This window comes from Pseudopodoces humilis, chromosome 14 (genome assembly GCF_049639895.1).
Source record: "Pseudopodoces humilis isolate 2021_Gansu_Grassland_sample_001 chromosome 14, ASM4963989v1, whole genome shotgun sequence".
In the NCBI taxonomy this organism is placed as follows: Eukaryota; Metazoa; Chordata; class Aves; order Passeriformes; family Paridae; genus Pseudopodoces; species Pseudopodoces humilis.
In genome coordinates this window covers 8,005,248-8,031,356 of record NC_142213.1, presented here as the reverse complement: position 1 = coordinate 8,031,356, position 26,109 = coordinate 8,005,248, and the positions used below count along the sequence as shown (strand labels likewise).

The following is a 26,109-nucleotide window of genomic DNA, read 5'->3' as shown; positions in this document are numbered from 1 at the left end:
TACCACCAGAACCAGGACATTTCTGCTGCAGATGGCCCCAAGCAAAGCAGGAATGCAGCTCATTTGCAAAAGCACAACCCAGGCCCTCTTGTCATGCTGCAGAAGAAACACACATTCATTCACCTCAAGAGTTACAGAATTTACTGATAATCACCACCAGGATTAGGAGTGTCAGTAGAAAAATAAAATGTACAGAATTTTCATACAAAGATTTGTTCATGACAGCTGCAGCTGTGAGCGAGAGGAAGCCAGGTGGGAGCAGGGGATGTCACACACAGGGAGCAGGGCCACAAGCCTTGGCATAAGTGGGTGTTCCTCCAGGGCAGGCAGCTTCTCCAGAAGGTGTTTCTTTAACCAGCACACTGGCTCAGCTCCCCAGCAGAGGCTCACAGCACTACTGAGCCTAGGACACCTCAGTGTTGATGTTTTTGCCAGCTCTTTGCAGCTTTTTGGCAAGTTTGAGCAAAGTCTACCTGATGAAAACTGAAGGGATTCCTCCACATGCCTCACTTGGAATAAAGGAATGGAAAGGGAAGGACAAACCAATGACAGGAAGAAACTGCCACTAGTGCTTCAACTGCCAGAATCTGGTGCTTCAACTCGAGGCTACTCCTCCTTTCTGTTTAGCTCTGGTTTTACTGGAGAGGGAGGTTGCCAGCAGCAGCCAGTGGAGTGGAGAATGTTCTGTGAGCATAAGGTGACACAAAGAACTTGCCTCCTGTGCTGTCAAGACAAATCAGCTGATTGTTCACCTTTTGTGCAAGAATTCCCTGAAAATTTCACAGCATCCAGGCATAGATAGACATGGCCAGCTCCAAACAGGGTCAAGCTGACAACTCTTCAAGTAAACCAGAGCCCCTCAAAACAGACTCTCGGAGATTCCAGGGGATAGAAAATGGGAGGTTTTCAGTTCACCCAGCACTGAGTGACTTTACCGAGCAATTTTTCACTTGTGAGCTCTGTAACAGCCCCATTTGTGTCCTGCACCCCTCAGTCCTGTTCCTGCAAGGAAACCTCCTCTTGCTGTAGCACGGGGCACGTGGATAAAGTGCTTTCTCAGTTGCAATCAGCTTAATGGCTATTGAGCGGTGCCAGGCACCGGGGCAGGGTAAAGAGCACAGCAGGTGCTCAGGACATTGGTTTCTGGTGTCACCTGAAAGGTAAAGCCAGACCCACCCTATCCAAATTTCATGAGATACTTTTAATCCATCCAGTAAAACACAGGATAATACCTGTAAATTAAACTGTGCACTCTGTACACATGCTGAAATACAAAGTGGGAAGAGGGAAAAGAAAGAAAGCTTATTCCTTTTTTTTCTCATTGTTTCTGCCCTGGCAGGAAGACTGGCTCTCTACAAGCAGCACAGCACACAGGGCTCTCCACAGATCCAGGGTTTAGTATATGTTACACCACTTGGACCTCACCCACCTAGAGGATTCACATTAAATGTGAATTATTTTATTCACATTTTATTATAATTTTATAAAATTAAATTATTTCCTAAACTGTGCATCTATATTCCCTGAATTAACATAGGCTAAAATTTAGAGGAATCTCAGTAAGTAGCTCCTGCAAAACACCTCTCTCCATGGACAAACCGTTCCTGAGAAGTCTGTGCAGAGAGAAACACTTTTCCATGATAAAGAATGTCCTATTGAAGGATCACAGAATCAATTTAGTTTAGAAAAGCCCTCTGAGATTGAGTTCAACCTTTGGCTGGTCACCACCTCATCATCCAGACCATGGCACTAAGTGCCACATCTAGTTATTTCAGCACTAAGGATATGGGCTCACAGTAGATAAATGGCCCTAGGAAATGCTGCAGGTACAAAAGAAACTGATTTGGAAACCAGAGGAATTCAGTGAAGACACAGATGGGAACTGTCCCTTGAAAGGCTGGACATAGACAGCACTTTCCCTCTGCAGCCCACATGGTGTGAGCTGGGTACAAACACAGACCACAGCAAACCCCTAGGGGTGGCACCACTGACCACCAGCCACATCCCTGGAATACAACCTCAGCTTCCCCAAAGAACCAAGCCCCAGGAAGCACCCAATTAGCTGCTCGAGTGCCCAAGCCATGTGGCACAACTCTGGGCACAAGTGCAGAGTTACCAATTAATTAAAAGTCTCTTAAAACCAAAACAAACTAAAACTATTAATGAGGAGACTGCTGCCTGTGGAGAAGGGTTGATTTGGGGCTGTGTTCACATGGACACAGGAATCATCCAGGCTCCTGCCAGAACCCTTGCAGCTCTCCCAACCCCTGGCGCGCTGTTGGCTGGGTGCTGAAAACGTGGCACACTACCCGCACCGGGGACACGCCAGATCAGAACCCAGCCTGGCCACGCAGCTCGCAGCAGCATGAGGGATTTTACCCAAGCTGGCCAGTGCCACTTCCAGATCAGTGCAGACACCCAGCTCCACCACACCAACATGAACAGCATCAGTGAGTCAAAGGAGAACAGGGTCATTTGAAAACATGAGTTTCCTTCAAAGCCTGAGGAGAAGCTGTGCACGCCCACATGCACACCTGGGATTTCTGGAGTGCCATTCCACTGTGCTTTGTCCCAGGGCAGAAAATTCACAGGGCCAGAAGGGCTTTGCTGTAACAAAACTCACAAAATCTTTTTTATACCAGCAATTTCCCCTGTGCAGCATTCACAGCCAGAGCTCCTAAACACAAATTTGCACTCTCATCCATCTAAAATGAGTTTTCCTCTTGCTGCTCCCAAATCCACTATGGCTGTGACCTGGTATTAAGAAGTTTGGGCCAGGAAGAAAACAAATTAACATTTTAATTTAAAAAACAGACATTAAAAGAGCTTCAGGTTCACTCAAAACCAAGCCACAAAGCAGTGAGTGAACTCTGAGGGCACGATGTCACTCTGGTCCTGTTCCTACTGCAGCACAGCTGGTGTCACATTTTAGTCATATCCTGTTACTACAATTCATCACTGGTGAAAGGTACCCGGATCTCCTCCCCTGGTAGCCATTTTCCAACCCTCCAGAAAAATAAAGTTTCACTTGGCACTTAATGTTACCAAAAAGTAACAAAATTCACAATTTTTAAGTTTCAAGCCAGGCTGGAGGCAGGAGCAAGTCCTCCCAATTCCTTAAATCGGTGGAAGAAGCACAAGGCTGGAGCTGTGCTCCCTGTAATTTGTTCTGAGGCAGCAGGTCCTTTGCTCCCCCTCTGGTTTGTGTTCTCCAGCCTCTCCAGAGGAGCTACAGAGTGGCCAGAATGCGCAGGAACGAAACCACCACCACACAGAACGTCTGGCCCACGCCAAAAATAAGGGCCTCAAAGGGAATCATTTTTTTCCCCGCAGCTCTGTAAACTCCAGCAATGGCAGCACCTGTGGAGAGGGGGAAAAGCCGAGATGTGAACGTGAGACAGCTGCTCTGCCACGGGGATGAAGGGAAAGCCTCGGGATGTGAGGCTGGGGCAGAGAACAGCGATGTCTGAACCTCTCCCTGCACATCAGGGAACCCAGCAAGAATGTTGGGCTGGGGTTGTCTGACAAACTTCAGCCAGTAACCAGTGCATACTGGTGGCAATGGGTAAACTGGTGCTGAAACTGCTGAGGCCTCCAGCAGGTGGGGGGTTGGGGTGGTTTGGGACATACCCTTGTCACAAGATCCCCCACCCACAGCCCACAGGCTGCAAACATTACCCCGTTCTGGGCACTGACACCAAACCTCTGTGAGATTTTCCTCCAGGTGCTCAGAAATGTGAAAGCCCCCTTGGCTCTGCAGCCGATGGGCACGTTTGGTATGCCCGATGCAGGGCTGGACACGGGGTATGGTGCAATCGCTATTCCATGCGCTCCCGAAGGTAACCTCTGATCACCACAGAGCCCCCCGGCCGATACTGCCGGGCACTTGCCGTACTTGTGAGGGTGCCGGCGGTGATGGGTCCCACGATGCCCATCAGCAGGACGCTCACGGACATGAACCTGCCGTACTTGTGGTGCCGGAGCGTGAAGAGGGCGAGCAACGCGGCCGGGACGTGGAAGGCAAGGGAGGAGACGAGTGCCCATAGGAAGACGCCGTACCACATCTCTGCGGAGAGAAGGGCTGTGAGGGCAGCCCGGGGCCCGCGGGCCTCCAGCGGCCCCGGCGGGCGCGCCCCACTCCGAATAGGGAGGTACCTGGGAAGGTGGAGAGCGGACTGGAGTAGGTGGTGGTGCCATTGCCCACGCGGGGCACGAGGCGAAGGCTAAGAATCTGCTGCAGGAGACCCCCGCCACCGCCGCCCGTTTCGCCGCCCTCCATCCTCGCACCCGCCCCGCTGCCGCCATCCGTCACTGCCTCTTCCGCCGGTCCCCTTCCGCCCGTTGCAGCCAATGGGAAGAGTTGTAAGATGACAGACAGGGCTCATCACCAATCACCGCTGGTCTCCTGGCAGCCGGGTCCCGCCCCGACCCCGCGCTGCCATGGGAACGGCTGCGGGCCGCAAGGACTGTTGGGAGCCCCGGTGGGGCGCTCTGGCCTCTGGCGGACTGTCGTCGCTGCTCCCCATGCGCGGCGCCGCCTCGGAGGCGCGGCTGTTCTTCCCGTCCGCCAGGGGGCGGGCGCGGGCGGCAGCGGCGCTCTGGGCGGCGGCGGGCGGGAGGTGCCGTGAGGCGGCGGGGCCGCGGCCGCACCATGTCGGGGTCGGAGTCGGAGCAGGACCAGTACTCCTCGGCCGAGGATGACGACTATGTACCCTCAGGTGAGTGGTAGCGGGCGGGAGCCGGCGGTGCCGGCGGTCCCGGCGCTCACTGACTATGCTTGCAGGTGCGGAGTACAGCGAGGATGATGAGAGCGAGCTGGTGCGGGAGGAGGAGCCGGCGGACAGCCCGCGGCCGCCCCGCGGCAGGAGGAGCCCCCGCCGCCCCGGCAGCAGGTACGGCCGCTGTGACCCGGCCCGGTGCCGCCGCTGGTACGCTGCGGGGCGGAGGAACGGGAAACGCTGCTCTGCGTTCCGGTTTAGTGGCAGCAGCAGAGAACGAACCCCGACGTCGTGCCTGAAAACCCTCCCCAGCAAGAGTTGTTTATGTTAACCTTTTTCAGTGCAAAGCACGCACATACGGGGTTTCTTACGTTGAGATAAATATATACGTACTTTAGTTGAGGTTGGTTTTTGTCTAGCCCAGGTTCTCCTCCCTTCTGATTTCTGCGTTATCCCAGAAGCACAGGACCCTGGAATGGTTTGAGTTGGAAGGGCCCTTAAAGACCACCTTGTTCCACCCTTCTGCCATGGGTAGGGACACCTCCCACTAGACCAGGTCACTCAAAGCTCCATCTAACCTGGCCTTGAACACTTCCAAGAATGGAGCAGCCACATCTTCCCTGGCAAAGCTGAGCCAGTGTTTCAGCGTATTTTATAGTCACAGAAATGCATACAAACGGGCCAGTTCACTTCAGGGGCACTGCCTGCATCAGTCTCTATTTTCTGAGTAGCAGCATCTTTTAATAAAATACATATGCTCCCAAGGTTAAGAGAGAACCTCCCAGCTCAGATGTCTTAGTAAAAATATGAACTGTTGTGTTGCTTCAGCCAAGATTGCAGTTCAGCTCTGGAATAGTAATGCAGAAGCTCCATATACACTTTTTCTTCTTTGTTGGCATCTGCTTTCAGGAAGAGGAAGAAAGGTGGTCTCTTGCTAGAGCCAGATGAGAAAGGGGAAGAAGAGACCCAGCAGAATGGAGAGGAGCAGAAAGAGGAGGAAGTGGATAATGTGGAGGAAGTAAAAAGAAGCAGAGAAGAAGAAGAAAAAAAGAAAGAGGATGCTCTTTGGGCCAGTTTCCTCAGTGATGTAGGACAGAAGCCCAAAGCAACGGCTGCCACGCAAGTGACACAAATCAAGAAGGTAACAGGGGCTTGGGCCTGCACACAGGGAGTGTGGGAAGGGCCTGAAGGTTTAGAGCATGCAGCCTTGGTTCTGGCTGGTATCAGGTGTTGGACAGAGCTGGGAAGAGGCTGGTGTTGCCCCTGCCCCCTCTGCTTCTTAAGATTCGCATCCCCTGATGGGCAACACTGTAAGGTCCTGGTTTCCTTCCAAATGTGGAGGTGGTGCTGCTTTTGGAGCTGTTTGTCAGCATCTTGGAGTGTCCTACACAGCCCTGTTCACTTCCCTTCCTGGTCCTGGATTCCTCTTTTGACACTGGAATGATGAACTTTGGTCTGAGTCGTGCTTGTGGGCACAGCTCTCCCTGAGGCTTGTGCCTTTCCTGATGCTTAAAAAGATAAATGGGAGGCTGTGTGTGTGTGTGTATGGGGAAACAAGAAGGGTCTGTGCTGGCCTCCATCCCCATCTCTGTGCCTCCATCCCCATGGAGGGGGTCTGGAAGGTGCTGCATGTTTCACATTTGAAGCAAGATTGAATCTGGCTTTCTTGTGTCATTTTTAAGCCCCAGTAAGGTGCTATCAGTGTGCAGAGGTTTTTCTGGAAAGTGAATTCTGTGTGTGGTAGCTATTTAAAAGGATTTGATTCTCAGTAAAACCAAGTGCATGTGTTTCCCTGTCAAAGCCTTTCACACTTTAGGTGGTAGAAAGTAAGAACATACCACAACTGAGCCTCTGTTGGTAGAATTATCAGTTTGGGGTTTTTTAAATGGTCAGCCAAAATAAATATTCGGTGGCAGAAGTCTGGAGTCTGCCTGGTGAGTACAGTTCTGACTGTGTGAAGCTTCTTTCTGTGACTGTTGGAAGGTTGCAGAGCAAGTACAGTTTTTGTAATATTTGATAGCAACTTTTGGAAGGAGAGTCCTTTCATCTTAGCTCTCCTGCTTCTCATTATTGCTAACTGAACAGCTGGGGTGGTTACTTGTAGAGTCAGGGAAGAAGAGAAGCGAACATTTTCTTCTTAGCAGTTCTACTTTTATGGGCATGTTGCTAAAATGTGAGATATCTTTGAAAGTTCCTCCATAGCCTAGAATAATTCATAGAGACATGCAGTTCCTCTGTTCTCTTTGTGAACTTCTTGGGCTTGCATTGCCTGCTTGAAGATCTCTGTGGTGTGTGGTTGATTTAGAGCAAGAATTTGGGGTTTGTTTTGGTAACTTACGGTGTCTGAGCTTCTTTATTTATCCTTTTAGCATCTATAGCTGTGACTGAGTAAATTAAGAGGCATTGTTGACAAAATGCTTAATAAAGATTTTTCTTTCTCAAATAAAAGAGATGTTATAGATGAGTAGGGAGATCAGCATTGCTTTTTCTGCTGATGAGTTTTGTTCTTCTCTATTTTTGAGTAAAAATAAACATACTTCAGTGGAATTCACCTTGGGAGCTTTCCTGCTTGGTGGTGCTTAGTATGAGAGAACCAAGTCTCCAGGCTTTTGCTTGCTTTGTGAGCCACTGCAATTTATTCTTGCTCCTTCCTACATTAATTACAATTTCACTTCTTGTTTTAGTTTGTTTTGGTCCCAGAGCTTCAATGACAGCCTGGAACCAAAATGGTGGAATGAAATTTATTTATTTCCTTTGTCTTGTCTGTAGGTGACTTGCTTTGACCACCAGTCTAAATTGCAGTGCTACCCAAGGTCTGTGTTGGGCCCTCGGCCCTTTGGTATAATAATTTGGCTTGGCTCCACAAATGCATTATTTTGCTTTCTCCTTCATGTATTTTGTAGGCTGAAGAAGAGAACAGTGGGAATAAGCCTCAGGAGAAGCCAAAAGATTCAGGAAAAGTGACAATCACCAAAACGTTTGATTTTGCTGGTGAGGAAATCAAGTAAGTTGGCAGATGTGATATATCCATTGTGGGCCCAGTGCAAACTGGGTGCTGTGATGCTGGGGGCAGGCTGGAGCTGGGCTCTGAAGCACAGTGGGTCTTCTCTTTCCTTTACACTGTTTTTTTCTTTTACTGTGAGCACATACAGATCTCGGGGAGAATGAGGCCAAGACTTTCCTGCATGAGAGCTGCAGAGTATTCTTATATGCAGACCTCAGTCTTTACTCAACTTCAAAACATCATAAATATAATTCAAATTCACTTAGGCTTCCCCATTTGGCCAGTGTTTTAATGGCTGGGACAGATCTCCCTGGTGGCACTGTCACTGGGAAGGTTGAGACAAGGAAAGAAGTGCATCTGGTCCCACAGGGATGAGGGTAACACATTTTATTCCTTCAGCCTAGTCCAGGTTCTGTGCTGTGGCAGGATATTGGCTGGCACTTTCCTTGGTGATGTTCACAATCCACGACAAAGATCTGCAGGCAGTAAGAGGTGTTTTGCTGAGCAGACTTTGCCTCTGAAACAGCTGCAGCAAAGGGGATGGGCTGGGTAAAACCATGCTTTAGGTTGAATTTGGCTTACAAGAGGCCTCTCAGGCTGTGCTGCAAGAAGGGTCAGGTATTTTATAAAAGTGTATGAGCAGAACTGAGGGGCCTGGGTGAACCCACCTGAAATCTGACTGCCCTGTGAACTGACTGCTGGTCCTTATCATGGGGGATTTTATTTACATGTAGCAGTAAGCCTGGTTTTGTCTGACTAGCTTGGCCTGTTTCATGTGACAGCAGAGGGCAGCAGTTCCCAGCAATAACACTCGCCCTGCCTAAATCTGCAGGAGGAGACAGAGCTGGGGCTTCTGGTGCTCTTGCTTTTCATGTTAGCAGTGCTGCCTGAGCTGTTTGAGAAATCTGAGGAGAGCTGTGAGCCATAGTAGGGACTTTGCTACTTCCCTAGGCAAACCAAACCATAGGAATACCCCTCCTTCATTGATGAACTTCATTCACTTAGTTCACTGTCTTTTGAAACACTGGTTGCCTTATGTGAACAGAAGTTGTTCAAGGCTTCTAAGATGCTGATTTTATGCTTTTGACAGCAGTATCTTATCTGTAATTTCTAAAGAACTGTAACTAAGAAAAAGGCATATTTTCCCGCACCACGTGCTTTTCTAGTGTCCTTTGTACTTTTGCTTACTGTTTCCCTTGGGAAACTGCAGAGGAATTACTAGAAATTCTTGATGAAATAGGCAATAGCTGGAGCCTGGGTGACAATGAGACTGTAATTCTGCAAACACCAAAGCTAATGGATGTTTTGTTTACAGCAGTTATTATATCAATTGGTTACAGGACCAGCAACAGAAGGTTTGCTGTGAGGTCTGGAGCACTGTTTTCTGCTGGTACCAGAGTTGTAACAAAGTTGTGTTCTTGAGCTCTTTGTTAACAAAAAAATCCTTCGATGTTTTTTGCCGCCTTGATTTTTGTGATATGCAAAGTTGAGTCTTTTATGTTGTTACATCTTGCATCTTTAAATGGTTACACTGTTAGCTGTGAGTAGGGTACAAGGTGTACTTGTTACTCCCAACTGCTGGTACTTTCCCCTAATGGCAGTAGGTGAGGCCCAGGGGGCTGCTCTTTCTTCAGAATAGCAGGAGGTTGTCTTTGCACCACCCCAACGTCTGCAAATGCTCTGAATACCAAACACTGACTTCCTTGCCTGGGGAAGCAGCTGGCAAATCGTTGCTTATAAAAGGCCACCACATGGTAGTTGTGTGTGTGCATTTCTGGACCAAAGGAACTGAAATGAGAGCTGTCTCTGTTGCTTGCCTTTCTAAATGGTTTGAGGCTACTGTTGAGTATTGCTCTTTTGAAAGCTTGAGAAGAATTTAGATCAGTATTTAAGCAGTGAAAGATTCAGGGCACAAATTTTCACAGGCTGCTCACTGAAGCCCTTAACAGATCTTTTAGCCCTGATCTCCTGTTGCAGAACAATTTATTTTCTCCTATAAGAAGATGGAATGATTTTTCTGGCCTGACTGGAGTAGCAGAAGTGGCTTGAAAGTGATCTCCAGCTACAGGGCTGTACTGGAATAGTAAAGGGGCTTTGTGTTGTTGCACAACCCCTGTAGGTTTTTGCTGCACTTAATGTTTGTTTGATGAGTCTGTGCTGGTATCACTTGCTAGTGCTGAACTTTAGCTTTGGAGCGGTAAGAATTAACAATTACCAAATGAAGATTTTCATTTAGTGGCTTTTAATTTTAGAAAATATATTATATAATTTTGCTTTGTAAAATTATAGCTGTTGAATCCTGGGACTGAAAACCATCTTAAACTGATTGCAGTGCTTTCCAGTTGGGATTTTTTTGTCTGCTTTTCCTGCCTCCCTTATATTAAATAGATTAGGAGCAGCAGGTAACTGTCACCCAAATGGCTGTAATTGTGGGCAGCAAGAGCAATTTGCAAAGGCAGTTCAGCATCTAAATGGAAGTTCAAGCCATTTCTCCCTGGCAGAAGAGATTGAAGCTCTTCTGAAGCCTCTGGTTTATGAACTTGCCTCACAATGCAGGACGTGTGTTTGCATTAATAGGGAATTGCGTCCCTAGTGCCAGGGTTTAACTGCTGCAATTTGTAATTGCTTGTTTTCTCTTTGGCACTCCAAAAGGATTTGGTCCTTGGCTTTCTTTAAATCTCTGTTGTGCTCAGTGCATCAAAATGGTTCTTCTGTGCTCTTTCCATGAAAGTGAACTTTGTGTCCAGCTGGGACTGCAGCAGAGTGGAGCTCACATATATGGAGCTGGTCTGGCCCCATGGTGTCAGTGTGACAGCATGTGAGAGAAGAGCAGAGTTGTTGATTGCTGTCAAGAATATATTCTACTTTGAAACATCTTCTGTACCTTAATTTGGTTTCTGGAAGGCAAAACTAAGTTAAAAGGAGTGATGGCTTGGGTGCTAATTCAGGAATGGGAGGCCTGTGTTCAGCACCCGACTCCTTTCATATGCTGCAGGTTCCAAGTCAAGGACTCCAGACTAGAAGCTTTGTATTTGTTGCACATGGTTTGTTTGTGTAGTTTAAAGCCAGAGCTTTACACAGGTTATTCTTGTGGTGGGAATGCTTTCTTGATACTGCAGAGTTGCTGTTCTGATGATGCTGTATTGTGCCAGCAGAGCTGTGGCTTGTGCTGCTTCAGTGACCTGGTTGCTTCGCCATGCGCGTGAACCAAGCAGCCAAAGCAAAGCCGTACTAGGGCTCCTCTCTCCATCTGTCAGTGGGGAGAGCCCTGCTCTTTTCCTGAAATCTGGCAAGGTGTTCTTGTCATCTCCTTTTACTTCCTCACAAGGATAGGTGGGGTCCACACTGAACTGGTGCATTGCATGGGCCAAATCAAAGTAGGAAGGGCCAGTGCCAAACGAGCAGTGTCACACTGAGTGTGTGACTTGCTGCTGGATATAAAGAATACTTAAAGTTTATATAGTTCTGTAGAAAGAGGTGGGCAAATTCATGTCAAAACAGTGTTGAGCTGTTATACATGAGACATGAACTCCCATCTGTGGATAAGGACTCCTTGTTGTTGACTTGTGTAGGAGGCCACATTTGTGACTTGGAATAGCCCCCTGGGTTGCTGCTGTAGGACTGCATTTACTCGTGTGACCACTGTGCTCTGAGGAAACAAGCTGTGCTGGTTCATGTGCTGAGCAGAGTTAAGTGGCAGCTTGTATTCTGGGTTTAGGAACATGATGGTTCACAGTGCAGCTATTATATCCTAGAAGTGCTAAAGAAATACCTAAGGTATCTGATTTATAACTAAATAGTTATAAGCTTAAATTTTTGTAGTAATCACTGAGGTTTATACTGGCTGAATTTGATACTTCATCTGCCACAATTAAAGTATGGGTTGAAAAAGAACCTGATTTTCATCTGTTACTGTTTGTAAGTGGTTATCATCTAGGAAGTGCCTGGACAAAACCTCATTGCTCATTCTGTATTGCTGCTTCACGGGTTTTCAGCCTCCATCAAGGATTCAAGAAAGATTATTTAGAGGTGATTGTTTTCAAGTTGAAATTCAAGGATCTTAATCTGGATCTTAAGTTGAGGGGTTTAGTAGTGAAGTTCATGACTTTGAGAAGAAGCAAAGGTGAAAGGAGGTGGCTGAGAGCAGGTTCTTGATAATGAAAGCCCTTTCTTGGCCAGTACCCCAAATCTCTGTACAAGAATGCCATTGACAATGGGGAATTGTGCAGGCAGAGCTACAGACCACGGATGGAATTTCTTTTTTTGCTGTCCTGTGAAGTCATTGAGGTTTAGCTTTGGCCTGATTGGGTGAGATGATGAGCCCTGAGCCCAGTCTGAGGTGTTGTCTGGGCTGCTGAACTCTTCCCCTTGGTGAGCTCCTCAGTAGAGTTGTGCAGAACTGGTGAAGGACTGATTTATTCCATTGCAGCAAAAAGTACTGATCTCAGAGTGGAGGTGAGGTTATAATTCAGTTCTCTGCAGCTGTACAGTACTGCTGCTTTGGGATTTCTTTATGCTGCCTCTCCTAACTGAAATACTGATTTTCTGTTATTAATTTTAGCTCACCTATACGCTAGTTGGATGGACAGCTGTGTCCTAGACTGCTCACTGTTTTAACTCTGGATCTGCTGTCCTCTTCCAGAGCTTCAGCCACTTGATCCCAGACCTGTTTTAGGAGATAGCAGGTGGTAAGGACTGCAGGAGAAACAGATCAGACACCTGAGAACAGCTTGAGCTTTCCACAGTCCTTGCTCAGGCTCTGATTTCTTATCAGTGGCTGTGATGTTCTCTCTGCTCCTTACACGACTACTAAGACCAACCAAATGTGACAAAGTTGGCAAACAAAGGGTAGATCAGCCAAGGAGTTTGGGAGACTGTCACCTATTTTGTTGTTTTGCTTTGAAGACAGATAAGGTCTGAGCAATAGCAGCTGTTTCTGCTTTTTCCTGGAAAGCAAGAAGAGTGGAAGGAAAATCCTGATGCTGATGATGTATTTCAAGGGGAATGGGTAAAAAGAGCAGGGAACTGACTCTCACAAGTCTCAAGGTTTAGAGCTGGCACCGAGAGTAATTTTTAAAACGTGTAATTGTCCATCTGTGTTCTTGCTCTGTGGTCTCAGCATGGCCCAGTCAGACCTGTCAGGCTAACAGCAGTGAGAGAGCATGTGACACCATTAACCCTCTCCTTATCTTGTGAAGCTTTTCAGGGATCTCAGTGGATGAATCAATGCAAGGGGTTGGCAGCATGCTCACATTTCTTGCTGGGTGTGAATCTTGGTCATTTGTTTTGTGCTCATGGGGTTTTGAGCAATGCTGAGTGAAGCACATTAGCTTTTAAAATCAGGAGAAAGATCAGTAGTTTGGGTGGGCATCTCTAAATGTTGTAGGTGGTGTGGTGCACGTCAGATCAAGGTTGGTGTGCTTGACATTGTCTATATGTGCTTTTTTGAAAAAGCTTTTGCTGTATTGCTTATACCTGTGAGTGAGAAGGCAGGTGAGCATTACCAGATTGTGTATCTTGAAGCCTGATATTTGGAAAGCCCTGCCCTTTTTCTAGTGGATAGCAAGTGCTACACAGCTTCCATCAGGTGAAGTGGTTGGGTGTTGTCAGGCTAGATATAGAAGACAATGAACTGAACTAATAGGAGCAGAGGAAGAAACCACTCATATTTTATCTGCTTTTTGCAATGGTTTTGATTGCAGTAGCAAGGAATTGTTAGAAAAAGTAAGACAAATGAATTTCAGTGGCCCTTTGAAATACAGCTCCTTGAGGACTTCTGTTTTGTGTTGCTGACTGCTGGTGCCAGATGTCAGTAGGGTTTTATCCTCAGCCCTCCTTGGCTGTTCTAGGGAAATGTGTTCTAGCCACTTTCAGGTGACATACCACTTTCTGAAGGAGCTTTCATGGTGCAAAATCCTTGGCTTTTAAGATTTTCCCAGAAATTTAATCTGAACAGTATAAGCATGGGGATGATGCTCCGGGACCATAAGACAAATCAAACTGTCCATAATTACATGGAATATGAATGTGACCACTCTTTAGAGGTAGAAGACTAAAAAGTGAGTGGTTGCTTTTCTACCACCAAGCACCAAAATGCTGATCTTGGCACATTGGAGGGTCAGCAGCAGCTTGTTTCTGCCCTTATGCTATTGTTTTCCTTAGAGGTCAAAGCATACCTCAGCTATCCACAGTTTATATTGGCTTTTTCCAATTTAAAAAACAACTATTGATTTTTTTTTTAAGCCAATAAGTGAAAATACGTTACCTTTCAAGAATGCCAGGATCTCAGGGGCCTGTTTTGATAACCTTTCCTCTGTGTGCATCCGTTCCCTGATGCTTCAGAATTTCCCTGGGGAACGCTAACATTGTACGATGCTGATTGGCACGATGGTGGCCCAGAGATGAGGTCAGTAAGCATGAGCAGGAGCTGTGCTGTGTGCTGGTTCACTTGTGAGCCATTTGCCTTTCTCAGAGGCAGCTACAGAAACTGTAATTTCATAAACATCAAACCTAGCCAGGACTATAAGCCAGAGCACTTGCTTCTAAAATAAATCTTTGCTTAATGTGCTTGGGAAAGGGGAATGGGCTAATGAACAGCATCTAGCCAGGGTTTTTTCATTAGTAGATGTGCAGATGAGGCTTCTGCTCAGAGGGGCTGTGACTTACCAAGTGTTACATAATAGCCCTACACTCACTAACATGCTGACCCCTGTTGTCTTCCTTTATCTCAACATGCTTTTGAAACTCCCAGAGTGACTGAGCAGATGCCTACCTGAAAGTCATCTTTGGCTTCTAATGTGGCTTGCTGCTTTCAAGGAATTAATTTATGTATGCTGGTTTAATTTGTGTGGTTTTGCTGGTAATCAGTGTTATGAAAAAGAAGGCTCAGCTGGGATCTCTAGAGGTAGGAGGAGTCCCAAAGCATCTCCAAAATGATGGATTGGCCTCCAGATTAACATGGACATTTCTAGGTCTTTTAAACCTGGGATGTCTGGGTGCTGCATTGGCTTTGGGAACTGGAAGACAAACTGCATTGTCTCATCTTTAGGTTCTTCCATGTGTGTTCTGCCTATGTTCTGTGTAAGTCAGTGTGGAAATACTTCAGTAAGAATCACACCCTTCCCCAGCAGAAGATACTGTTTCTTTATCAGGCTCTCAGGTAGTTTCCTGGCTTTAAAAAATCTGAAAACAGAAGATGCTTAGTGACCTATTCAGGTATCACAGGAGCTCTTCTGCTATTAGTAAGGGGATCTTTGGTCCCTCTGTTCATGCCATCATCTCAGGGGCCTCAGATCCAGTCCCAGAATTTTGCTGCTTGGCCTGTTTCCTTTGTTTCCAAGCTGCTGCTCATTCCTGACAGCTCCAGGCTCAGAAAAAGGCTTTTGATGTCTGGTGAGATGGCAGAGCCTGCTTCACAGGCATTTGGCCTGGGGTTTCCCCTGCTGGGAAGTGCAGCTTGCAAGATGCATTATTTTTTTTCTGTAACTAAGAGATGGTGAAGCAAGAGGGTTTCTGTGTTAGCCTGAAGGGGAGGCAGAGCTGTTTGCTGCCATACTATCTCATTAACACATTGCAAACTGAGCCAAGCTTAGTCTGGCCTTTCCCCCATGGGGATGCTTCTGCTTTGTCGTGTGTGCTGGCTCCTGTTATGATCTGTGTAACCTTTGTGTCTAGTGTTCATAGCTCTAAGTGAATTTGGAACCCCTGGCTCTTAATACCTATGGTACTCCTATCCTTCAGTGGGAGAGGCATCCATGACATGAGCACTGTGCTGCTTTGGGGGAGTTGGAGGGTTGCAGGGATCTGTCTGGCTTTCAGTGTATTTGCAGGTCATGGTTAACAGGGTCAGGGGACTGTCACACTCACATGCAGCAGCTCATCTGTTCACCTGGATTACTCAGATCAGAGGTGTGTTTCATAATGTGGATTTAATCCTTTTGAGAGGTACAAATTAAAACACAGGGATGCCTCAAAGATTGACATGCTAATGCGTGGTGGGATTTTGAGGTAGTGCAATGGAGCTGGCCAAGGGAATACTTATCCAGTGAAGCAAGAAGAGATGTGGTACTTGGAGGTGCTTAAAACTGGGGTGAATAAAGTTCCAGTCAACAAGATGAAGGCTTGTGCCCAGGCTGTGGGTCAGCTTCTCCAGAGAGCCATATTTGGCATGCTCCACCTATTGCAAACCCAGTGGGAGCTTGATAACTGGAGTGCTACTACCGTCTGGATTTAGGGAGCCTCTTGCAGAGTCTGCAAGCAGAAGTCCAAAAGAGGCCTGACAGCTTCTTGGTCAGCATTTCATGAGGCAGCACTGTTGTTTTCTTTGCATTTTCACCGAGTCTTTGTCATACAGGAGATGACAGAAAATCGGTCGTTTCCTTCAAGGCTTACAAGGTTATGCATTATTGATGGTAAAATACCATTCACCTTCGCTTGTTTTCAGGTGAGTTGGTTTCAGATACAGCCTGGGCTGACTGCTTGGATAGCAGCACACACCTGCTGTGAGGAGCAGCACAGGCAGGCAGCTTGGCCCTTGCCTGACTGCAGGAGAACTCTCATCACATTTGATTCTTTTTAGAAACTAGCCAACAACTTCTGTCTAGAAACCAGCCAGCTTCTTCTGCCTATCTAGTCAGCCTACAAAATTATCACTATTCCAGCTTGGTCTTGTCTGTGTTGCTTCAGGGAATAGGCTGAGTTTCCCAGGGAACAGCTTCTCCCACCTGGTTTGAAGAGGAGTGCTGTTTTTTTTCTGAAAGGGGGAAAACTAATATTTTACTTTGAAACTAGAGAAGTGATGGGGACGTACTAATTTTAGCTCTGTCTGCTCTACACCAGGTAATTCAACATAAAATACATACATATGCAGTGTGCAGGCAGATGTGGTCTGGAGGTTCACTTGTGTGAGGACTTAATTCCCTCCTGGAAGGTACCAAACCTGTGGACTCCAGTATTTACAGGACCTTGCAGGCTGGAGGATCTGCCTCTTGTGCACTGCGTCTGTCTGTGGAAGGCACCTAGGACATTGCAGGTCAAGCACAAAAGTCCACCAGAAAAATATTCAGAAAAAATATTCCTCAGCTCAAAAGGAATTAATTTTTTTAACAAACCCCTGTAGACGAATATTACTTTCTCCTTAAGTGATCATTCCAGAAAGCTGGAGGACTATTTATTGAGACTAAATACAGATGGGGAATATTGAAAAAGGGTAATTAGCCTCATTTTTGTCCCCCTTGGTCTGTGATTCCCCGGAGCTAACAACATTAAGATAGTATGGAAAGTTTTGTAACTGTGTCAGGTCTAAACTGGGGCAGGTTTCCCAAGGAGTGTGTCCTGAGTAGGAGTGGTAAAGAGCTGGTATTTTCCACAGCTTCCACTCTTGTTCTCCCTTTCTCAGCAGGAAGGTCAGGTAACTTTGTGCTGCTCTGAGTAAAGATTTTAACTATCTTCTCTGCTCTAAGTCCCCTTATACACAAATACCAACATGTGCTTTCTCAGCCTGATGTGCACCAGGTGTTTTGGTTAGGAGAATGTAGCTGTGTAGAGCCACCTGGGGGTAAATTGGAGGGATTTTGGCACTTGGGATGCATAAGGTTGCTATTACATATCAGACTACAGATAATTAACCTGCAAGCCTTCTTGATATGCTTGTTTGTCTTTCTCAGCTTGCCCTTATCCTGCCTGTTTCCCCTCTGTGCAAGGATGAAGCTCTGCTGGCGCACTTCTCCAAGGGCTTGCAGAGCACCTTGCTGCTCACTGCTGAGCTGGGCACTTTGCTGACACACTGCAGCCTTGGCATCCCTTATGCAAGTTCTGTTTCTGGCCAGCAGGACTGGATTCAGCTGTGCTGGAGTGGAGGCATCTGGGGCAAGTCCTGGGCTGTGAGTGTTATGTTGTGCCATGGATGGATTGGGACCCTCCCCCCTGCTAGCTCTACATGTGGTGTAAGACACAGACAAGCAGCAGAACAAGCTGGTGTATTTTACTTGCTCTGCCACTGAACTAAAGCATGAAAATTTGGATTTAATCCCCTTCTGCAGATTAGCTGGAATTGTCAGCATAATGCTCATTCCAGCATGTATTCTTCCTTCTTTGTAACAGTTTATGTGGCTAAGGGCACTGCTGGGAGCAGATCAACCACTTGCTCTGAAATTAATCTGCTGCATTTCAGTACCGTAAGTGCCCTGTGGAAGCCCTTCTGGGACAGCCTCGATAGCAGGTGTTGTCTTCATGTGGTTTGTGCCCAGCATACATAACCTGGAGCCTTTTCCATGCACTTAGGTTGCAGCATTTCAGTTGGTAACTTCAAAAGGAAGGGTGGTAAGTTCTTCAGTGGAAGCTGGAACTAACATACCCACCACTGGGCACCAAACCAGCAGGCTGGGTGGGTATGGCCATGCCTAAATGTTTGGCTAGCTTTGAGACAAAACTTTGAGCTTGGTTCAGAGATGATGGGTCTTAAGAAGGACATCTGTAAGTGTTTGAGGCACTTAGTGATCCAGTTTCTAGCCTGTTTTCCTTATAATAACTTCTAAATATGGAAGGCATTTCTATTTTACAGTTGCACAACACCTTGTACAGTAGCATCATCTGTGCTACCAGGCTCTGACATTATCCAAAAAATTAATAAGTTCTGTGTTTGGAAGTCTTATTATGCAATTTAATAGCATAGCAGTGTAATGAAATCTCTGTGGCAAAGTGATGAGATTGAGTGGTTTTGTGTGTGAATTACAGGGGCTGTAAGTGGGCGAGACACTAGCTACTTGTTTTATTGCTGACAATATACTTATTTCATGTTTATTCCTGGATTACAATGTGTGAATAGCATCCCAGTAAACAGTCAGGCAAATTGTTATTTATCAAGTATTTAAAAGTGAAAGGTCTTGTAATTTTCCTTAGTAATGACTGTGATTTCTTCCAGCTAGATTAATGACTCTCGTTTCTCCCCATGAAGAACAAGAATTGTTTTGGTTTCTACATGGAGAGAGTTATTGTCTCCCATAATAATGCAGACCAGAGGATTTCTTTTTCCTTCCTGGCCTGGGATCTGGGAAAGGTTGAAATATGCATAACCTGAATTAATACCTTGTAAAGCTCTTTAATACTCTTCCGTCATTCCTATTAGAGTGGTGCAGGAGTTGCTGCTGGCATCAGCCCAGCAGCAGCCTGCCTCAGAGCAGCTTTTGTTTCAGTTTATGAGGCTGTAAGTGGGTCTTGTGATAGAATTGCCTTGAAAGGTCACTTTTAATTACATTTCTGTCGCATTCCTCTGTCCCCAGCTGGGCAGTCCTGGTGGAACAGGTTGCATGCAGCTTTGCAGCTGAATTTCTGCAGTGGAAACTCCAAAAATATGTTAGAACAGCTGCTGGCAGGCCAAAGAGAGCAAAGAAAATGGAACTAAGTGTTGTATTTTGTGCCCAGCCATTGTTACTGGTACACTGAGGTGGAGGAGGGTGTGAGAATTGAAGCATAAGTAAGCCCTTGGTAGCAACCTGACCTGTATCCCTGGATAGCTGAAGTGTCTGTTATTGAAGGCCTTTGCATTGTGTGCTTTTTGCTTTCTCACCCTTTCTGGGATTGAGCATCATCTTGTTCCGAGAGCTGTGGCTTGTGGTGCTGGTCCAGCCAAGAGTGTGCTCAGTCAGTTGGAGTGCAAATCCCTAGAGCTGGTTTTCATTTTAGCCTTGTGCCTTTCTTTTCCTCTGCTGGTAGGGCAGACATCAGTTAGTTCTGTCTCCAGGCAGGAGAAGGCTGAAGATACACAGGAGGTTAAAGCCAAGGGCCCAGTGCTGAGATCTCAGCTCGGACACTGGCTTTGAAGACTTGCTTGCTGTTGTGCATGTCTAGATCCTGTAAGCTGCTTAATTGCCAGATCCCTTAATGTAGGTTTGTGGGAGCTGAGCTGGGCTGTCATCTCTTAGCAGAGCCAGTGGGAAGGCATGCTTTCAGTGACCTCTGCCTCCTTTACCAACCCCTGCCTCCTCTTGTTCCTACACTCTTCAAGGCCCAGACATGTAAGGTTCAACAGCTGGCATCTAACCCCAAGAGCAGGTTCCGTGGCTGTACTGAGACCGGTCTAGAGTTTTGTTTTCTCCCCAGGGCATGTGGTTACTATGCTACACCTCTTGGATTCCTGTACACTCCAGGTTGCCTGATGTTTCTCTCTCTCTCTGTGGCTCACGTGCTCCCTACATGCCAGGGGTGCACCCTGATGGCATGGCAGTGCAGAGGGTGACAAGAGGAGAGGGACCCTGCCAGGAGCCAGCACTGCAGAGTGCAGAAAGAGAGGATGCTGCTTCTCAGCTTGGCAGGGGTCAGAGCTGGCTATTGATGCTGCCTTTAAAAATAAATAGACTGTGTGATTGTATTGATCTGAACTCAGTCTTATGGTTGAGGAGAATTCTGTCTTCTTGCTGCATGAAGACACCAAGTTTATCCTATCAAATGAAATCCATGGATGTAGGGTAACCTTTGGTGTATGACTGCTACAGGAAATGACCACTGTTGCCAAGAGCTGAGACTGGATGGTGTGTTTAGGATGTTCTAAATTGTGGTGATGCTGTAGCAAGGTTTTTATTCTTCCTGAACTGCTTTTCTCCCTTTCTTACCCCTTCCCTCACCAATCTGATCAGCAAACATTTCTAAATATTCATAGTGTGGGATTTGTCTCTATCCGCATGACTGCCATGGTTTGAAAGGCATGTGACAATGCAGGGGGAAATGGGGTTAATCTCCTCCTGCACTGGCAGAACAAGGCTGAGCACTTGTACAGCACAGGCATTTATTCTTGTGCCTTTTTCACTGCATTTGCAGTCTGTGGAGAAGGAGGAAGGAAGTTTCAGATGCTGATTCACTGTCAGGATGGAGACATGGATGTACGAGTTGTGTGCAAGTGAGATTTCAGGACATTGGTGCCTCCAGGGTTAACAGATAACTCCGTGTCGCTTTCCTTGATGCCAGCCCAGCAGAAACCCATCTGGGGCTGCAGCTCCTGGGGTTTCTCCGTGACTATTAGCCAGTTCTTTCGTGAAGTTGTGGGGTCAGGTTGGTGGGTAGGAAGCAAGCAGTGATTAGTCTGACTTGTAGCCAGGGGTGATCCCATGGCCATTCAGGCCTTCAGCTCCCACCAGCATATGGTCTAGACCAGGGATGAGCCTGCACATCCCTGTGGAGCAGATGCAGCCAGAGGCCCAAGCTGCAGGAGGGTGAGATGGAGGATTGTTTCTTCTGTGCTGGCTGAGCTGTGGGTCAGGCTGCCTCTGTGCCCATAATGCTGCAGGGCCCTGGAGAGGCTCACAGACTTGTGCTCCATGGGAACAAAATTGTTAGCTTGGCAAATCAGGGCAACCTCATTAAGAGCTACTGAGAGCGTGAAAAGCGTGTTGCTGGAGGCAGGTCATGGTAAATGAAGGGGCTAAAGTAGCTGGAGTTTTCTAACAATTAATTATTGAGTGGTTTTCTAGAGATTCTTTCTTATGTTTATAATTCATTCCCTGCTGTAGATGCCATATTGATTTATAATTTTTGAAGTTCAGTATTTTGCACCCTTGGGGCCTCAAACAAAAATTAACTAGAAAATTAGAGTAAATTTCTACATTCTGCCTTGTCAGAGCTTGCTCTCCCATTGCCCATTCCTAGAGCCAGTTTCCATGCTCTGGTTTGGGTTGCAGATGTTGCCAAGCCCGTGTGCCGTGGGCTGTGAGACGTGGGTGGCAGAAGAGCTGCCTCACTGACCAACAAATGAGAAAATCAAGAGCCCAATTAAGAGCCTGGAATTGCCCCCAGTGACCTGAGGAGAGCATTTAGTAGCTGCTAGTGAGACAGGCCTGTTTGAATGAATAAGCATTCCAGTTTGTTGGAAGGAAAAAAATCCCCTCCTCCCCAAGCTCTAATTAGCTACTCTTTCTTTTTTCTGCCATGAATGTAGAGGGTTTGTCACTGGAATGAAATCTTAACAAGTTGTGTGTTCTTCAACTTGCAGCCAATGAAGGTGATCTCTGTGCAGGGGATGTGGAGACTCTTGTACCTATTTTCTGTATTTCCTTGAAGGATATTTGATTTTACTGTTAAGTACAGCTCTTCCTTACCCTCTGGTTTTTCTCTTTTCCTCCAACAGGGTGACTAAAGAAGTGGATGCAAACTCAAAAGAAGCTAAATCTTTTCTGAAGCAGCAAGAGAAACTGCAGTCAGCAGCTCCAGCTTCCTTGCCGACAGTCTCAGGGTGAGTATGGGATTTCCCTGCCTGGGTATGGGCTTTAGTGAGAAAGATGGCACTCGAGCCAATAGTGCAGGCCCTGCAGTATTTAATGGGTGTTTGTTTTCTGCAGGATTTCAGTGGGAGCAAGACTAGGCCTGGAAGGTGTGATAATTTGGGCTGTATTGATGAATTGGGCTGGAGGGAAGTGGGGGAAGCAACCTGTGAGTTCCAGTGACTCACTTCATAGGTTCAGGCTCAGATTTTTTAATCCTCATAAATAATTCATTCTAGCAAGGAAATAGTGGTTTGACTATTTGTCTCAAGCAGCCTGATGAAACTGCAGGTAGCCAAGGAACATGCCTGAGGTTTCCTGCAGTTCCTTTGACAGGTGTTTCTCAGGGCTATAAAAAGCCATGTCAGGCTGAGCTGTGGCTTCTTAGAGACTTTGGGTGGGCATTTAAATAAGAGATGTTTTTGCCTCTTTAATATTTTCTAATATAATTCTGATGTGGATTTGTCAATTTTCTGTTCAAGCTCTAACACCTAATTCTGAGATTATCATAATGCTTGTCAAAGATACAAGGAGGTCGGGTCCCCTGTGCGTTTTGACATGCCACTCTGGTTCTTGATGAGCTTGGGAGATCACCAGCTTCTTAGGAATAGAGGAGACGCTTCTGTGTTCCAGTGATGATTTGTATTTAAGTCAGTTGTTTGCATTTATATTTGAAAGACATAAGCTGCATATGATTTGATCACACAAAAACAATACCCGTCAAATAAATACATTGTCCTTCCTAACCGCTTAGAGCAATTCTCCAGTGTGAGTTAAGGCTGCCTTTCCCTGAGATTCTGTTATTCAGTTGTTGCAGCTGGATTGTCACTCATTTTTCCAGCTAAGTGTTGCATAGCTTGTACTAAGCTGAGGGTAGTGAAAGCATAGTGTGTGTGTGTGCATGACCCTTGACAGCTGCTGTTCTCTGAGCTGAATGAAGGCATAGATGAGCATAGTCTTCATGTTCTTGTTCACACTGCACAAGGGTTCATCCCTGCAGGACTCATTAATTGTAACCTAAGTGTTGTGTACAGGGTTTTGTGCTGGAAAACTTGCCTTGAGTTGGGCTGGCATTCTTTGTGAAGTTTTGGTGGCCAAAGTTTGTTCAAGTGGCAGCTGAAGCAGGGGCAGCTCCACACTGTGCACACTGCTGGTGGTCCCATGTCTTCAAACCTTCCTTCCAGTTTCCCCAGCAATTGCCCTGCTGCTTTGAGTGCAGGCAGGTTTGGCAGCCCATAGGGAAAGCTCCAGGGACTCTTCACCTTCCAGTTCAGCAGAGATCCATGTTTCCTCCTGTGTCTTACAGGCCCAGGGGAGGAGCTAGGTGGCCAGTGGGCCTGTGCAGCCTGGTCATTACCAGGGAGTATGGTTGCTTTTACTGGAGCTTGGATTGCTCAGGAGTAATAGCCACAGCTCAGTTTGAGCTAATGTTGCAGATATCTGAAGAATTCACATCGAATATGGAAAAAAGTGGACTAAAATCAATATAAGAAATAATGAGTTCAAGGATTTCTTTAACTTTCCTTCAGTGTGATTATTTTGGAAGCAGCTTAATTAGGTCATTGTTCAGCTTGCTGATGTGTGATGTCCTACTGACAGTTGCTTGCCCAGAACATGAGGTGACCTGGCTGTGGAGAAGCGTGGAGGAAAAATATCCTGGGCTTGTATGTCTTGCCTTTCCTCAGAGCACCAAACCCCAATGCAGCACAGCCCCAAATGCCTTCCCTTTCACAACCTTCTGCAGCGCATCCTGGCTTTGTGCAGGATCCTACAGCAGAGGAGCAGCAGTGGTGTTTGGATCAATGTGTGGAACAGCCCAGCTCTCTTGAGGCTTTAACAGGAGATTCTCTGGGGCAATCTGGCCAGCATGGGCCCTCTGATCTGAGAGTGCTCCAGGGTGTCTTGGACTAGTATCCGAGACTAATCTCTGAGACTGCAAGCATGTTTGCCTTTGGGCTTAGGAAGATGCTTCCAGCTGGGATGCCAGCCAGGGTATTTTCAGGTGAGAAAATTACTAGCAGGCTTGTGGTATTCCTTAAAGCCAGAGGCAAGCCCCATATGTTAAGCAAATTACAAATGTCAGATTTTAGACTTGAGCCAAGCTATACAGACCCTGCTGCTCTGGAGCAAAGAGTCACAAGCTTTGGTGACATGCCAGAGTAGTGCTTGGGGACTGATAGAGCCTGGCATAGCCTGACAGTTCTTTGCACCTTTTGTCTACTTAAGATAGAAGTTTTGAGGGAGAGGGTACATTTTTCCCTTATGCATTATGGGAGAGCCCCAGTCTATTGCCACAAGGCAGTGAAAAACACGATTTTGGGATCTTAGCTGTGCCTATGGACACCCACTGTGCTGTGAGCCATTGTCAGCCCCCAGGAGCTTTGTCAGCTATTTTAAAAAAAAGAAAAACTGCCTTGCCCTGTGTTCAGGGAATTTGAGCAGCTAAGAGTGGCCTCTCCATCTGGCTTTTCTTTCTTCACCTTGCAGGCAGCATGCATTATTTCTGAATTCAGCCAGCCTACCCTGCATTTATTGAATTTCCCTTCTCTAAACAGACAGAAGTAATCCAGAAAATCAGCGGTCACAAAAGCAAACATCCGGCTCCATGTCTCCATGTTACAAACCCTTGCAAACTAACTGGTCCAGGGGAGGGGATGTTTGGGGCTGAAAGTGCATTTCCTGAATGTGTTTAACATCCATACCGGATGTGCTATAAAAAGCTAGATTTGTGCTTGTGAGGGACATGGGGGTGGTTAGAGGAGAATAACTTAAACACTTGGCTGTAATTAAAGCCAGGAGTACAAAACAACCTACCCAGTTGTCTCAGCAGGCTGTGCTAGAAAGGTCAGAAGCCCTTGGTTCCCAGGGATGTGATGGTTTCCCACCCTTCACATTATTCCCATCGTGTCCTCCTGTGACACACAACTAGGCAGTGTTCTGTCAGCAGCGGGTATAGGTTTGTTGGAGAGGTTTGGGGTTATGATACTCTGTTCCAGTTGTTTTTGTTGTGCTCTTGGGTTCTGTTAGGCTCTTGCTGATGCCATCAGAGGTATCAGATGTGGTGAGGGCACCCGCTGATCCCTTCTCACTTGCTGCCCCAATTAATGGGTGGAAGGCTCCCAGCAGCTAAAAAAAGCCCTCCACCTACCCAGCTAAGCATTCTTTTCTGTGTGTTTTAGGGCTCATTTCCTATCCTTAACCAGTGCTCCAGAATCTTTTGGGGAAAGCAAGAGCAGATCCTGGCTGTAAATTAAATGCATGACCTGATGGAGGGATCAGTGGGCATTCCTGGTACCCGAAGCGATGTTTTCTGCCCTCTCCCCAGGCCAGGCAGGACCTGTGAGCAGGGTCCATCATCTCTGCACTAATAATCCCATTTTACAAGCAGTATTTCATATTCAGAGGATGTTAAAGCAAATTAAATCCTCCAAGCAGCTTACTGCAAAATGGCTCTGTGCATGTACTTGTGAGATTTGACAGGGGTTTGAGCTCCAGGCTGGGAAAGCCCTGCATGGACCCAGCCCTGCGGTGGGAGCAGCTGCGATCTGTCCATCGGTCCTTGGCGCTTGTCAAAGCACGGTGGCACTGCACAGGGAACAGTGCTGTTACAGCAGTCCTGAAAATGGAGAAAAATGTAGTTGGTGGGTCTTATTTGAGATTCTCTTCTAGGCAGCTGTTTCTACACAGCCTGAACAGGAGCCAGGAAGAAAGAAAGGCTTTTCACTGGCTTTGTTCTTGCTTTTGCTTATTACTGAAACCATTTGTAATTAAACGTGGACTTGCTCACTCAGCCCAGCTGTTGCTTTTCTGTTTGATCCTGCCTGAAATTACAGTGGTGGATGTTTGACCTCCTAGGCCTTTTCATGCCTTGTAGGCTGGTATAAACACCAGGTACAATTTGCCTTTGGCAAAAGGCAAAAATGCAGGCACCGTTCCCACAGAGTTCAGGAGGTGCTGTGCTTGCCGACCCCTGGGCTGCGTTGAGACTGCAAGGGTTTGGACCTCAGTACAAGGACCAGCAGGAAGAGGCACTGCAGGAAAGGTCTGACCTGAGAAAATATACTTGCCCTGAACAAAAAAAGTTAGATAAACTCTAGCCTGTTCATGATGGATGCCTTCCTCCCAGAGTCTACTGCAG

General features: G+C 46.7%; 2 protein-coding genes across 2 annotated transcripts in view; one reads left to right on the top strand and one right to left on the bottom strand.

Annotated features, from left to right (window-relative positions):
• Positions 1-126: 126 nt before the first annotated feature.
• TMEM170A (transmembrane protein 170A) lies at positions 127-4,289 on the bottom strand. Its single transcript, XM_005526315.3, has 3 exons — positions 4,156-4,289; positions 3,896-4,066; positions 127-3,360 (listed from the first exon to the last, which is right to left on the bottom strand). The coding sequence occupies exons 1-3, from the start codon at positions 4,277-4,279 to the stop codon at positions 3,230-3,232; spliced, it is 426 nt and encodes a 141-aa protein (XP_005526372.1). The 5' UTR covers positions 4,280-4,289; the 3' UTR covers positions 127-3,229.
• Positions 4,290-4,593: 304 nt separating this feature from the next.
• The window catches only part of CFDP1 (chromatin remodeling protein CFDP1), a 61,816-nt gene continuing 40,300 nt past the window's right edge, over positions 4,594-26,109 (top strand). Inside the window, exons 1-5 of the mRNA XM_005526314.3 lie at positions 4,594-4,718; positions 4,784-4,892; positions 5,628-5,859; positions 7,622-7,722; positions 21,839-21,943. Of these exons, the coding sequence (XP_005526371.1) occupies positions 4,652-4,718; positions 4,784-4,892; positions 5,628-5,859; positions 7,622-7,722; positions 21,839-21,943 (614 nt within the window). The 5' untranslated portion in view covers positions 4,594-4,651. The remainder of the gene's footprint in view (positions 4,719-4,783; positions 4,893-5,627; positions 5,860-7,621; positions 7,723-21,838; positions 21,944-26,109) is intronic.

Coding starts and splice junctions, on each gene's coding strand:
- TMEM170A (XM_005526315.3), bottom strand. CDS start 4,279: ATGGAGGGCGGCGAAACGGGCGGCGGTGGCGGGGGTCTCCTGCAGCAG. Junction 4,067..4,155: donor TCCGCTCTCCACCTTCCCAG/GTACCTCCCTAT, acceptor TTCTCTCCGCAG/AGATGTGGTACGGCGTCTTC. Junction 3,361..3,895: donor CACCGCCGGCACCCTCACAA/GTACGGCAAGTG, acceptor CCCTCTCCACAG/GTGCTGCCATTGCTGGAGTT.